The sequence below is a fragment of the Pterocles gutturalis genome, unplaced genomic scaffold (assembly GCF_000699245.1).
Source record: "Pterocles gutturalis isolate BGI_N339 unplaced genomic scaffold, ASM69924v1 scaffold32363, whole genome shotgun sequence".
NCBI lineage: Eukaryota > Metazoa > Chordata > Aves > Pterocliformes > Pteroclidae > Pterocles > Pterocles gutturalis.
The window spans coordinates 16,998-32,813 of record NW_010119101.1 but is presented as its reverse complement, the minus strand read 5'-3'; the positions used below and the strand labels follow the sequence as shown (position 1 = coordinate 32,813).

Sequence of the window (15,816 nt, the reverse complement as noted above, 5' to 3'; positions counted from 1 at the left end):
AAGTAAAAACACGTTTTTAATTCTGAGAAATTTGTATGGAGCTCTTTAAAATGAGTTTTGGGTCGCGGCTGCTGAAATGAAAGCCAAGGTAACTGTGGCATACGCCTTTTTGTACCTTCACTCCACAATGCCGAGTTCACAATGAAGTCAGAGCGTTCTGACATCTCTACCATGTTGTCACAGGCCACGCACATTCGTCTGAACACACAGGTCCTGAAGACTCCTCTTTAGGAACAGAATCAAACGGAACCCTGGGGCTGCTCTGCTTGTCTATAGCATTCCCTGTGTCGCAGCCGCTGGCAGGTGTCCTCCAGACAAGAACAGCATGGGGGGCACCCAAATCTTTTCAGAGCAACCACGTTAACTCTGTACAAGGAACACCTTTCTTGAACTACAACACAACTTTCTAAGAGGTATATCCACACCTCTGAACATCTACCAAAATCCAGAATAAAATGCACAACAGAACAAGCTCATGAAAGTTTACAGAACTTAAATATTTATTTTTAAACCATTTAAAACCCCCCCAAACATTGAAATAAGCTTCATCTATAAACAGATTTACAAGACTAACAACTACAGAAGCTAGAGGAGCACTACAATTTGTTTCTGTGATGCAGTTATTTTGTAAAGCTTCAGATCAACTGTATTTACAACTTTTGCTGCTTTTACATTTATAAAAATATTTATTTAATCCATAACATTATTGTTTTCAAAAACTATTTCCAGACTTTTTTCTCAGATATAAATTCTAATTGAATTTCAGTTATATAGCAGATGAAAGTTTTAAACAGAAACATTTTTTTAAAATTAAAACAAGGAGCTAAAAGTAATTTTTTACAGTGTAGGCACCATTGAAAATAATTGTCCTTGGCATATCTAACCACCATCTCTCACAAGTGTCCTTTATATAAAAACGATGTAATGGCAACATTTGACTAAAAATGCAGTATTTACTTGCACACCATTACTTTTTCAATATTTGGCAGATATATTTCAGATTCTTTAAAATGACTTTTGTGCAAAAACAAAATGTGCAGGTCTGAACCATAAAATAAACACACCCAGCCATTATCAAAAATAAATTTACACCAACAGTTCCACAGCTAAGTACTGAAAAACAATCCCAGTTCAAAACTTCAGCATAATATACATACTGGGTTGAAAAAGGGAAAAAAAACAGAAGAGATTACCCATCTAGCAGTACCATAAATATATAACTGAAAGCAACTTTATAGTCTTACCTACTTTTTATGGAAAAAAAAAAAAAAATCACTCCGTACTGCACAGTACTACCTTTTTTTGTGAAAGAATATCTATAACTCAGTTATTTGCATATTAACTGGTAAATACATATTTAAAATACACTTTCAGAAAATTATAAACAAATTATGTTGATGTACTGTATTTAATGTATTTAAGAACAAAAGTGTGTATAAATATCTTACAGGAGAAACAACACCACCACACAGAATGCTGGTGTTACGCTTATACCTGCTTGTGAGGTATGTATCATGCGACGCTCGGCTTCGCTGGCTCCCTTCCACCCAGGCATGTATACTCAGAGGAAAAAAAATTAAATTAAGTTAAACTGGACTTCAGGTTTTGTCCATTATTGCCAAAAGCCCCACCCCCTCAACTGTATTGCTTTAAATTTTCCTACCATGATGATATAAGATTGAATTACTACTTCAAAACCTGTTCTAAAAGGTAATACATATACTGTACATCAGGATATACCTGTTGCTACATATCACCTGCAAACTATTGACATATTGCTCTCAAATATATTTAATCATAGAGCTGCCTAAAATACTGTACCAATTTAGAATTATAATAGATACTGTTGCAGGTTTATTTTTCCGGGCATGATAACTATATGCTGGTTGAAGCAGGTGCTACAGCAATACCCTTGCCACTACATTACATGTTTTTAGTATGCTTGTGAAAAAGCTATTTTCTCTGAAGCTTGTTAGTGATTTACAAAAGTTTAACTCATGAATACAAAAGACCTGTACATCCCCATGTACAGGAACAAAATAGCATCAAAACGTACTGTACTTGCACTTTCTATTAACTAAAGTAATGGTTATTTCTAAAAGCAAAACTGCACCTCAACATTTATCAGATTAAACAGGTGAAACTACAATATTAAAAGTTGTTCTTTACAAAATAATTTCCTGAAAATATAAAACCATGTGCACTGCCACAAAATACTTGAGTAGGTTCTTTCAAATCCTCAATCACCATCAATATGTTGCAAAGATCCAAAAGGCACAAGGAGCTCATGAGCTAAGCACTGCCAAGCTTGAAGTAGTTTTGGTGGGTTTCACTGGGTCCATACAAAACAGCAGTCAATTTTGTGAAGTTTCTTAGGATGAGTCATTAACAGAAAATCTACAGAAAAAAAAAAGCAATCAATAATTTTGTTAATGATACTGTTTTAGTTTGGCAAACAGCTCATAACTTTTTTTCCATCACTGAACCAGTAGATGTCTTCATGTCGACAGATTAGAGGAAAAAAACACCAGAAGTGACATCAAGAAAATATTGCCTAAAAAGATCTGTCTCCCTTACTTGCTATAAATATGCTTACAACAAAAATGCAGGGTAAACTAAAGGAAGCAAAGTATAACTACAGTAAAATTGCAGCACTAGAAGAACAAACAGATATACTAATTGTTACTATTAGTTTTAGTCTCAAAACAGAAGTGTTACGTGTAACTACAGTAGCTGAAAGTGTAAAGCCTCAGACATAGCAGATCTTTCTCCAATCACTAAACTACTCAAATTTCCCCAACATACAAAGTTCAGTGTCAACTAATCTCTTCTGTGCATAAGTACTTTTTTTTTTTTTTTTTTTTTTGCAATACATACAACAAATTGCTTAACTTACTTCTGAAATTTCTCCATAAGTTTCTTCACCATCTTATCTGTGATCCCTGGACATGTTGCTTCTGCCATATTGATGCTTTTCTCAAGTTCCTCAATTGCTTTCTTCCTGCTAGCATTATTTGTGTCCTGCTGTTTGAGCTGAGTAGCAAACCAAAACAGATAAATCTTACAAAAAGTTATCAGACACTTGGGTGTCTACTGCAAAGAAGTTTAAGTCAAGACTTACCTCAGCAAACACAGGGGTGATTATCATAGTCAAACAACTCAGGGTTTTAACAAGATCCTGATCCTAAAAGTTAACAAATAAAGATTACGTTACCATTTTCCTATACAATGTATACACTGCATTTAATGCAGCACACATGATTTTGAAAGTTCAGTTAAATTCAATGAAGCGCTTGAAATTATAAAAACAACAGAGGCACAATACATCAGCAAACATTACGTGATGTGGAAACAGATGCCCTATGACACATATGAAACGTCATCTATTGTCAGAAAAACAGTTAAGTTTTTCCTCTCTAACGTTACATGAGTCTTTAAAATTCACACCTCTGTGAACAGACGCTGATCTATCAGTATGCGTTACCTTTGCATTTTAGGCTGACATGGGCATAGGAAACATCCCTAACAAGCATCATTTCTTGAACTACAAAAAGATAGTCAGTCCTTACGAAAAGTGAATAATTACTAAGTTTTATCACTATCTTCTTTAAACTGGCTCAAAAAAAAAAAAAAAACAAACAAACAAACAAAAAAAACCCAAAAAAACCCACAAAACACCAAACCAAAAACCACCACTTAGAAAGAACTCTTCAGGCTGTACATACTGTCCCATTCTGCAGCTTCTTTGCATCTGGCTTCTTTCGAACTGTAGTAAAGCTCCACTCAGGATGAGAATTATTTTCTTTGTTACTGGACTCCCTGAAGAAAAAAAGATACAATGTACGCAATATTAGCCACAACATAAAGCCAAGAAAGCATAGGTAACCCAAATACATCATAGATGGATAAACAGATTAGTTCCATATTCCTTAAAGTAAGAAGAAAAACATGGATTGAAACATTAACTGAACTTTAAACAAAAAAACAGCTGCAGAGGCTGAATAAACTGAAATATGATCAAAGCAAACGGAAGATATTATCTACCCATAAAGCTTATCTTCTCCCATGGCATCCCATTTAAAACAGGTATCTGATATCCAGAAAAGCAAGAGACTTACAGAATGTATGTTGTTCCACAGATATTGTGCAAATTTCTTCATACACCTCAACCTTGCTCTGCAATATTGCTAATTGTGATTCATTGTTTTTGGTATAACCACTAGCCTCAGACTAGGAAATACCTAACACTTAAACAGAATTGAAACTGAGTTCGGAGAGAAAAAGTTTAAAGAGATAATGAGCGCATAGCTTGACTTATGCATTAGTCTTTAGGTTCATACAAGGGGTTTTCTTGAAAGAAGCCCATGAAAAACAGATGAAACAAACAGATGTACAGGAGATGAGTTAATTACACAGAGAAACTGCAACAAACCTACTTTAGTAACATTATTAAAAAGCCCAAAAGAGACTAAACTGAAAATAAACTTACGAATCGGAACCATCAGAATCACTTTCATCACTACTATGTCCCTCTGCTTTCCATCTCTTAAACCTATCAATCAGTTCCGTCAGATACGAAGTCTTCTTGGCATTTTTCATAATGAATTTGTGCTTCAGAAGTTCTTTTGCAGTAGGGCGCTGGAAGAAACACTTAAATATTTAATGTTATACTAACATTTCATGATTTTAAATGTTAATAGGGGAGATTTAGTAAGATACCTGACTTCTAGAGCTAACTCGTACAGTACCAGGAAGTTAGTGAAACAGGAAGTCAAGAAAAGCCAGTAGTCCACATTTACAAGTACTCTAAAAATATGATCAAGCCGCACACAGACTATACTGCTTATCCTTCTGTGCTAGAAGGTACACACCCAGGAAAATGACTAATCAAAATTCTCCAGTGCAACATTTCCTTGTAAGCAGAATTCAGACAGACAGCAAAAGTTGTGCTGGAGAAAAAGATTTAAGGATTCTCTCCTCTGTTAAAGCTTCTCTTCTGACATTATCCTAGGTTTGAGTGCATTTTAGCATGCTGCTTCTGTCACCCACGTCTTTCAGCTTTCCCCCTCCCCCTTTCAGTACTCTAAACAAAACAGATGAGGATGGAGACATAGCTATTAAAAACACCATTAGTATTAATAGCTGAAAGTGTACTCTCTAAAATGATTTCAGTTATGATGCACTACGCCAGTAAAATGCTTAGCAAACGTGAGAGTGAAGACAAAACCAAAACATCTACACACACACACATCTACTCACAAATGTTGGGTCCTTATTCAGACATGCATCAATAAATTCTTTAAAAGGTTTGCTGAATTCTCCTAATAAAGTTGGAGGATTGTTTTTCGGAATGAGAAACAGAACTCTCATCGGATGCATATCAGAGTTGGGAGGCTCCCCTTTGGCTAGTTCAATAGCCGTGATGCCCAATGACCAGATGTCAGCCTGAGAAAGGGAAAAGTTACATTTAGTACAAAATTAAGGGTTATCGTGACTAAGCATTTAATAACTGAAATCTTCACATATACCACATCTAGATAATAAAATTAATTTTGGTCTAAGTAGACAATGCACAAAGATTCCTTTCTAATACTTGAAGGCTACAATTCCCAAAGACCTGGCTGACTTAACCAGTCTTTAATGACAAACATCTACATCACTTTTGTTGCACATTGTCACTCTTGTAACACTGTGAGCAAGTGAAATGTGCAACTCAATACACATGCTTTTGGAGAAAGCTTCAGAAACATTAATCTTCCTTTAATTTTTTTCTATATAAGGAAGTACCAACAAATTTCCTATGTCTAATTCAGATTTTGTTTAGATAGCTAAACTACATGCTGATGTTACTTTTTAAACTGTAGATGCACGGAGGTATCCAACCTTGCTCGACACCTTGCTTTAAAGGAACAAGGCAGAGAGCTGAATCGCCAGCAGGTGATCACTTAATTTCTTTCCTAACAGCCTGCTTGATGAATTCAGCCAGAAAGTTATCAACAAATAGTTAGACTCGAAACACCAAGGTCACAGTGCAAGTTTCTGGTATTTAATTTAGCTAAAGGCAAGCATTATAAACAAATGCTGTCTTTGTATCAAAATATCTTATGAACTAGAAAATTCTTTTCCGACTTAAGAGATTTTTCCCAAGAGAAATACATATTGCTTGCATCTTTTTAGATAAGCTACAATAGCTACTAAGGTCACTAAAGGTGTTTCTCATTAAAAAGTGCCTGGCAATGGTTGATTACACTTGGCACAGAAGTCATAAACCAAAGTTGCCCATAGAGTAAACAAGGGTTACAATTTGCATCTCTCCAATATTCCTTTCCTATTCACAATAACTAAAATACCTGTATTTATTTAATATTGAAGAAATAAACTAGCTCATTATTTACTACTGAAATATCATAATCAACAACTATATATTGGAATAAAAACATTTTGAAAGAAGAGATGGGACTTGTAAATCTCTGCCACTACAAAAATGTATGAACTTCTCATTTTTTTTTTTTTTTCCCGTTGCTTTGAAGTAGGGAGAGAAAGAGAGAGGTTAAAATTCAGTCCAGATGCTAAAATGTTAATCAGTATTAGTTTAGAAACTGAAGTGTATCCTGTCCAAACCCCTTCATCTGTCCTACCAAAGGCTTGCATCTTCTGTGCTTTCCCACCAGACTTCTGGCATAGAAAGAAAAGGGAGAGGGTATTGCTCTTGCAACATACTGTGGAGATGCGGAAAGCAAACAGATTAGGGTGCTGGTAAAGTGTAAATGAAGGGGTGGTACAGCTGATTTATACACAGGGCAAGCAGAAGAGGAATTATTCTCACTTTGAGTGGACAACAACGTATTTTTAAAGTGGGATAGTGTGTTTTTCCAAAATGCCCTAGGGAGCACATTACAGTTCCACCACTGAAACCCTAAACATGAGAACTACAACATACTCCTTCTAATCAGCAAGAACCCTTGTGACATGTACACAGATTCCTTCAAGTCTGAATAATCCTGGGAAAGTGTCCTGGAATGTGAGTATCTTCAGAACATCTCAGACATTCAACACATTCAACAGTCTTTTCTTTATGTGCACGTTACATGTTTATTATTTGAGAAAAAACAGTATGAAAGTATTACTTTCCATATACCAAAGGTTTCAGATTTCTTGCTATTTAGGATTGCATCTAAAGAGTGTAGAAAGTCTAATGCCAGCACTGAAATACACTGCCATTTTAGTAACCATATGGTCTGGGTTGTTTTGGGGGTATACACATGGGAGAAGAGGGGACCACTACCTCCTTATCGTCAATTCTAGCAGCAGTTCCCAACCCTCAGAAAAACATGGAGGAGGTCTGCTTTTCTCCTGCTGGTTCACATAGCGAAACTCTCCTTCACAGCTACGCATCCATCAACAGCTCACATGACAAAGAAATGTACAAGGTACCATAATGCTACCACAGCTACCCATCCTGTACTTCAGGTTATTTTTTTCCTTTTCAAGATCAGTCACACGTGCTAAAATTGTCAGCATTACACAAGTCCTCAGAAATACCATTAAAGAAATTATATCAAGAGCTCTTTATAAAAATCTGAGAAGAGAATAAAATTTCAGCCACCATCCTGGCTTTAAAGAAGCTGGTCAGTTCTGGTGTCATTCTAATTTGTTACTGTTTGAATTAAATGTGAAACATTGAATTGAATTAGAAACCAACCAACCAATCTACAACACTGAAAGCATCCAGGGAGTTTCTCTGAAAGCATCCATTACTTGGTGAACTTGCATGGGTCTTGCATGTGAGTACAGTGACACGTAACTACTGTATAAAAATTTAATTGTACTTTTAATTGTGTTACTTCATAGAATCATAGACTATCTCAAGTTGGAAGGGACCCATAAGGGTCATCAGGTCCAACTCCCAGCTCCTCGCAGGACTACCTAAAACTAAACCATATGACTAAGAGCATCATCCAGACACTCCTTGAACTCTGACAGGCTTGGTGCTGTGACCATTTCCCTGGGGAGCCTGTTCCAGTGACCAACCACCCTCTCAGTGAAGAACCTTTTCCTAATGTCCAATATGAACTTCCCCTGATGCAGCTTCATTCCATTTTCTCGTGTCCTATTGCTGGTCACCAGAGAGAGGAGACCAACACCTTCCCCTCTGCTGCCCACCTTGAGGAAGTTGTAGACTGCCATGAGGTCACCCCTCAGCCTTCTCTTCTCCGAACTGAACAAACCAAGTGACCTCAGCTGCTCTGCTGCACTCCGCTCACAGGGTTACTTGAGGACCTGATAATTTGAAATCTACTTTTTTTTCCTCCATACTGATAGAGCTAAAACCACAAAAATCAAAGTAATTTCTGTTGGATCTGCAGATACAAAAAAGAGGTATTCTACTCTCATACTTACTTTTGAATCATATGCTGACTGCTGAATAACTTCAGGGGCCATCCAAAATGGAGTTCCAACAAAGGTATTCCTCTTAATTTGTGTGTCTGTCAGCTGCCCAGCAACTCCAAAATCAGCAAGCTTAACATCACCTTGTTCTGATAACAAGACATTGGCAGCTGCCAAGGTGAAACAACATAATAGCTAAATTAGAATACTGCTTTTACGGTTCTTAAAGGCTTTAACAAAGTAACATTTAAAACGTTAAGCACCTTTTATATCCCTGTGAATTTTCTTCTCTGAGTGTAGGTAGTCAAGACCTTTCAAGATTTCCTTTAGCATGGTAGCAATCTGGAACTCATCAAATGGGCCAGCACGCAGCTTTAGAGAAAAGACACGTTAAAGGAATTTTAGTCTTGTATCTAATTTTTGCCTTCTTATTGATTTCATTAAATCTTAAATTTGAAAGATTTTTTAAAGGAAAGAATGAAAATAATTCATGAAACATTAAATGAAGTCAACATTCTATCAGAAATTGGTGCCATCGGAATGATCATCTTCACATCTCCTCTACTGGTAAGCCATTGAAAATGCTGTCACTTTTCTAACATATACAGTAGGCACCCCCCTCAGCATGCAATGAAAAATGAAAAGCTAGAGCTAACTTTCCACAAAGGTTAAGTTTCCTATAGACAGCAAACTCAACAGACTGAATTTTGCATTTTAGATTAAGCGAATTAAGAAACTCAGTTCATTTCAAAATAAATTCGTCTATTGACTGTGGTTTGTAAATTTAATGATGCATTTTTTTCTTGTTCCAGCATTTTTGATTCCATGATTGCTTTTGCATGAAGAACATAATGCACTACTATAAAGCTGCTAGCATGGAATAAATGTAAGCTTTGCACATTAGGAAGCTATGTAAATAAAAGCAATTAAGGTGAGTAATTCTGCTGTAAAAAAAAAAAAATATCAACAACACTGAAACAGAGACCACCATGAAAGTTATGGTACGGCAAAGCGAAGCAAATGAGGGTAAACTTAAAGTTTTATTCTTCTAAAGGTTCAGTGGTTTCAATTGTCACTAGTAAAAGCTATTTCACAATTTCTGACACTCCATGGAAAACTATGAATTACTCAAAAGTGTTAAAGAGCAGTATCGCACAGCCCCTTTCTCAAAAAGACTAAGTTCGAGACCTACAAACTACGACATGCTACGCATAATTACTATGCTTTTGCATTCCCGTAGCTGAGTTGATGTGATGTAAATTCATAAAGAAGTTTAAATAGACTTGCGAAGTTAAGCACATACTTCAACTCTAGTAGACAGGACCAGTGTTAGCAAATATATAATTAACACCATTCTGTAACACTGAAGACGTGATATTTTTCCTTCAGCATCACACAAACAAAGACTGAGTTATATTATCTTACAGGAAAGGGTGGGTCTCTAAGCTTTACAGCTGAGGCAGAGCCGTACTGAAAATACGGGGAAACCACATTCACATACAGTGGACTGTGCTCTTGTACTCTCTGAGCTACATCCTTCATGAATGCTACACTATCTTAATAAAAGGCACTTTCATACTGAACTGAAAATACCTGAAAATGGAAAACCCAACACCTTTTAACCAGTTAAAATTAACTGTACTCTGTGAGCACACACTCCATTCATTCCTGAGACCCAATCCCAAAGGAAACATTATGTATTCAAGTGTAATGAATATTCTACTTGGGAGAGGAGACGGGGGATGGACAGACAACCCAAAACCCCCCACATATGGCAAGAACAGTACTTCTCCTCATACTAAAAATACCTGCTTTACATTAACCAAGAACAAATGCATGCTTCCTAACGCTTAGAGACAATAAAAACAAACAAACAAAAAAATCAATATCAATTCAATACAACAGAACTACCATTCAAATTAACACTTTTTGGGGCATTACAATGTAGCAGTGATGTAATGTCAGCTGCCTCCAGGGACTAGACTTTAGACAAAGAGATATCAAAACACAATGAAGGAAGGTTCACTAGTACTGATAATGCAGAGAAGTCATATACTTACAAGATCCAAAGCTGACCCTCCACCCAAGTATTCCATTATTATCCATAGTTTTGTGCCCTGTAAAGGAAGGCATGAGTTGTTAGAAATCCAAGGCTGCCATTAAAAAAAAATAAAATAAATATATATTTCAACAGACTAAAAGCATACTGTTAGGAGAATGTAAATGCAGAGTCCTATTAATCACCAAGTTACATGTAATTACTTCTTGTAGAATGATCACACAGCTCCTGTACAAGATGTCTAAATAGCAACTGAAGTTTGACTTCTGTATTTAAAAAAGCAACACTCCCCCTCCCCCCACCACTAATCATTTTCTGCTAACTGGTATCTAAATTTATTCCACCTAAAGAAATGGAACTTAGAGAAAAAGAGTTTCAGTTTAGACCAAGCGTTTTAACGTAGATTGTAGTTCTTACAAAAGACTGTCTTTGCATTACAATTATTAATTCCAGCTATTTGTAATACAGAAGCAGTATAATTTTAATACAAAACTTTCTTGTAACATCACTACACCTCTCATCTGAGGACAATACTCAAAACTTAAAAATACTTTTGAGGGAGAGAGTGAGCATGAACACACCTCAAACACAACAGAAATCCAAAGACTAATGAAGGTAACTGCTAGGTGCCTCTTCACCTACGTGGTAACTGGGCAAGTGTATATCAAACGTGTTCATAAACTCCAACTTCAGTTGTCATATCCAGCAAAAAGTGAGAATTGACAGCCCTTGAGTATGCCCATACCAAAGGATTTACATTCTAACACAAAAAAATACCTGCTACCATAGAGGGAGCTCTGATTTTGAGATACAAAGCAGCACTACACCCACTAGCCCAGAGAAATTGTACTGTCAAACCTGGAACCCTACAAAAACATTCAGGTTTCCAAACTTTTCAGACCAGAGGTTCGAAAAAGGTCAGAGATAAGAACAATATAATTCAACGAGAAGTATGACTCAAGGCTCCTATCTTAGGAAATCTGTTTTAATTATTTACAGTAATATTGCAAAGTGCATGTATTGCTTCACTATATGCTATTTGAATCTCAGTCCCTGTGAGTATGTGAGTAGAGTACTTTGTGGAGATATCTCAACTATCAGAATACTAGAACTGACAAATCCTTCTAAAACTGATTTCTAGATGCTGACTTTACCCTTGGTATGTAGCTGCAAAGGGTGACTGGTTCATACAAACAAAGCTGGCAAGATTTGGTATCAGATGTACAGACTGTATGTTTCAAAAGGGGGATCTTCTGCTATTTGCTTGACAGAGTCCCCTCACATTTCAGAAGAAACCCAAATATTAACCTATGGGCTTCTACCCTAAGAAATTCTGTGAATAAAAGCATTTATTTAAATTAAAAAACAATTATTAAAAATACTCAACTGAACCAGACCTGGTGAAGTACCACATAAGCTGTTTAAGTCTCCAGTAAATATTTGCTAGTAGTAGTTCCTTCTAATAGAGCGTAAGCTTATGGCAGAAGTACTTTTTAAAGCCTCTTGCATTCTACAATGTATGCTTTCCCACCCTATGGCCTGACTAGTGAAAGAAACCTAAAAGAAAACTCTACAAGCAAATATAGGTGCAATTTCTGGAAGTACCACATCCAATTATCTTAACAAAGTGTGCTCTATTAGATTTATACTGAATTTTAAAAACATACCATTTATGAGAGTCTATTCCAATATTATGAGATCAGCAGGGAAGGGCTGGATAATTTTAGCAGTTTTTATAAAGTCCAACTTTGTCAGCTGAGAAGACCTGCAAGGAACTCCAGCTTAAGGCAAACATTGTGGTTACCAGACATGTTTGAAGGATTTGACTACTACTTTAAAACAGTACGGGGGGGAAAATGAATAAGTACTGTGTTTCTGAAATAATGTCTCAAAGAAATTGCTACTATCCACTGTAACAGGGTGTGGATATTTTCTAGCCAGGCATGAACAACCTTTTTCCTAGCTATTTTAGGTCAACCAAGTATAAATAGACAATGTAGAACAAACAGTATCTTTGGATTGTCTCAAAGCTTTGCTGCACAAAGTGCTGTACAATTTTGATGGAAGCCTCTAGATGATAATATAGGAGTTCTCCATATTCAAAGCTGAAAAACTGAGAATAACTTCAGGCTTGCTGTAATTGCAAAAGAGAAGAGCAAGCCCAGGTGGCTGTAATAATTACATGGATAAATATTTAAACCCCTTGGCTAGATGGCACAAATCAGGAACACAATAATGAAATTTCAGTCATAAAGACCTATCTCTATGGGATCACATGGAAAGTACAGCTCAAGTGTTTTATCAAGCTTCACAAATTTGCATAACCAAAACACACCAGAACTAGGGTAACCTTTAATACCTTTAATCTTTTTCTTGCCCGAACTGATAAGATAGTAATAGATTTTGACAAGCCAGTAGGCTTGAGGAAAACTCATTTTAGCTAACATAACTTACACCGCTGCATTGCTATGTACTATCACTTTCAAGCGTACCCTCCACAACCAGTGTTACTGAGGTGTGACGTTAATTGCAATCCAAGTGCCATACTGGGTGATGAGACAAATTTAGATCCTAACCTACCACAAATATGAACATCTACAGACATGTGCATCAGGATTTTCATTATCTTACAGCTACAAGAGTTCCAATAATTCAGCTGTTAAGCTTGCACAATTATACACACATTTGTGAAAGACACCATATCAAGGTAAAACATTTTACTACCTTACACAAACGTGTTTATTAAGGTGCATTCTTTGACTATATATATGCTTTTACATCACCTACTAATATGTTTAGAAAATTCATCTTGCCAGATACCCAATGAAAATTTAAGAGAAAAAATTACTAATACCTAAGCTCTAAGACTAATTCAGTGGGAAACTCCCATTCAAAGTCCACAATTCGAGATATACAGGTACTTCAAATTACAAAGACATGGGTGTTTTGCACCTTTTTGTGTCACAATAACTGAAAACTGGCATCAGCTTTACCCCAAGAACCTCAAGGGTGTAGACTTTGCCATCTTGTATCAATAATAAGGTTTTTGAAGAGTAAAATCTCTGATAACAGACAACTAACATTGCACTGCTAGGTAAAAATAGTATGGGACTGTCCGTATTTTTAAAATCACATCTACAAGTCAGATGTATAGCTGTACCTAATGAGCAGCCAGGCTGGAGAATGTAAGAGTATCTTACATGGCATCAGCTGAGCTGACTAAGTTACAAATTAGCAAGTCAAGTAATTGAAATAAAGACACTCTTCCCTTCCCCCTTTCAGCAGCAGGGGCATCTGGAAGAGCCGGCAGTAGCTGGTAAGCCCCAGGCCCCCTGAGTCTGTGCCCCTCCATCCCAACCAGCCACAAGGCTGCCTTTGCATCCTGAAGTGTGAGGAAACTAAAGATGCAGAATACATAGAGCAGAGAGTGCAAAAATAAAATCCCTCATCTAAAATGCCTGCAACTAGGAAACCCTCACAGTTAACATCTCTTCTTTCACATTTTAGTCACAAACAACTTTTGATTATCAAATATGCTCTCTTACTTGAGGAAAAACAGAAACTGGCTAAAAATTGATGATGAGAACGATCTGCTTCTTGAAAGCTGACTTAAAATGGGTTAAAAAAAAAAACAGTAAGTTACAGCAGAAAATGTTCTATTACAGTTCAATTGGATGAACTGATGCACACCATGAGAAACCTGAACTCAACACATGGTCTCACCTGTAGTTTCTTCAAAGTAAAAACTATCAAATTTAAAGATTTACACCAGATCTAGATTACTCAACTAAGAAATATCAGTAAGTGGTATCAGCAATCTGAATGCCTTTGCACTGAGGGTTTGCTTTGGTACAGTCAGGAAAATACTAAGTCTCTTTGATTTAAACAGTCCAAAACTCAAAAACATTTCTAATGCCATTCCTAGAGCTTCAGCGAAAGCTACATGTATGATTAACATATTTTAGTAAACTATTTCTATTCCATAAACATTAGCTGAAGGAGGACAGACTGGCTCACCTGTTTTGTTTTCCTGTAAATAAAGATAAAAAGGGGAAAAAAAAAAACCAAGCCTCCTAGGTTTTGAAATACCTTCTATTTACTGTATGTTTATGCTCTTTTCAACCACTGCCTTAAAAGATATTTCTATTAATATTTTCAGGGATCTTTATATAGAAAACTAAGTATCCACCAACCAACATATGGGACCACTTTGAATGTGATCTTCGTACCAGTCATATCCACAGCAAACCGCTATTAATCTCAGCAGTTTAGGATTTTGCTTTGTAAGAAATAAGATGTCTTAATTTTCAGAATTTAGGCTCAATGTTCTTTAACCTTTAATTATAAAGTCATTTGGTACAGAACTGTACCTACTTCACTGTTTCCAAGAGACGTCTATAGCATATAGAGAAATTAAAACATGAACGAAGTACTATACAGCTAAATACGTAGGCTGACAGTCATTCCCAGAGTTAACAGCTAATAAAAAGCTAAAAGCTATAACAATTAAGTAAAAAAAAGTAGATAAAACTCTCAAAATACCTGTTGTTACTAAAATGAAAAGGCAGCATAAAAGATTCTTTGCACATTTAACAAAGCTAATACACTCTCTCCCCTGAGGAATCTCAAGCCGAAAGATCTAGTATTAGTAACCAAGGATAAATCTAGACTAAGAAAATTTTAGAGCCAAGATACTACTTAAACAGTCGTTTTATTTATCTATTTTTAATTACAGAGCTAAAGGTATTCATTTATTTGTAGGCATTTTTATTCATTTACTTGGGAAACAGCAAGCAGTAGAAGTACCTATCATGCTAGTCTGGGACAAAAAACATCCCTGTGAACAATATTTCAGGGGTTTTTCGGGTGTTGTGTGTTTTTTTTGTTTGGTTGGTGGGGTTTTTTTGTTTGTTTGTTTTTAAAGAGGAATTTCCAAAAGGAATATGAAAGTAACCAAAATTCCACAAACACCTTCACAAGCTCTACACACAGAAATTTTCCTTCCCCAAAAATATTAGGAGTGTGAAAAGTAAACAGGAGATCAGCATTAATCTTTCAGAATTTATCCATTTAGAATAGAAATGGAAAGGACTCAAACAGTGGCAAGGAAAGTAGTGCAGCATTAACATGATCCTATATTTGCCAGGAATTTTTAAAAATTAAAAAAACCTAACCAGAAACTGAAAGTTTTATAGCACTGATAGAACTATATTTACATATCTAAGGAAAGGGGTAAAATGTGAACGACTTGCATAAAGAGGCCAAAGACAAACTGGTGTGAGGCACAGGTACTTAAGCAAAGTTGGAGTAACCTTTCTGCTTTCAGCACCTATGTTGCCATAAATAATGAAAAGACTAAGTCATAAATT

At 36.1% G+C, this 15,816-nt stretch overlaps 1 protein-coding gene across 1 annotated transcript in view; it reads right to left on the bottom strand.

The window, feature by feature from the left end:
* Positions 1-663: 663 nt before the first annotated feature.
* The window catches only part of STK26 (serine/threonine protein kinase 26), a gene marked incomplete at its 5' end in the record, with an annotated part of 17,003 nt that continues 1,850 nt past the window's right edge, over positions 664-15,816 (bottom strand). The window contains 9 exons of the mRNA XM_010076461.1: positions 664-2,397; positions 2,897-3,033; positions 3,122-3,184; positions 3,726-3,819; positions 4,490-4,638; positions 5,260-5,445; positions 8,401-8,558; positions 8,652-8,760; positions 10,449-10,505. Coding sequence (XP_010074763.1) covers positions 2,373-2,397; positions 2,897-3,033; positions 3,122-3,184; positions 3,726-3,819; positions 4,490-4,638; positions 5,260-5,445; positions 8,401-8,558; positions 8,652-8,760; positions 10,449-10,505 — 978 coding nt within the window. The remainder of the gene's footprint in view (positions 2,398-2,896; positions 3,034-3,121; positions 3,185-3,725; positions 3,820-4,489; positions 4,639-5,259; positions 5,446-8,400; positions 8,559-8,651; positions 8,761-10,448; positions 10,506-15,816) is intronic.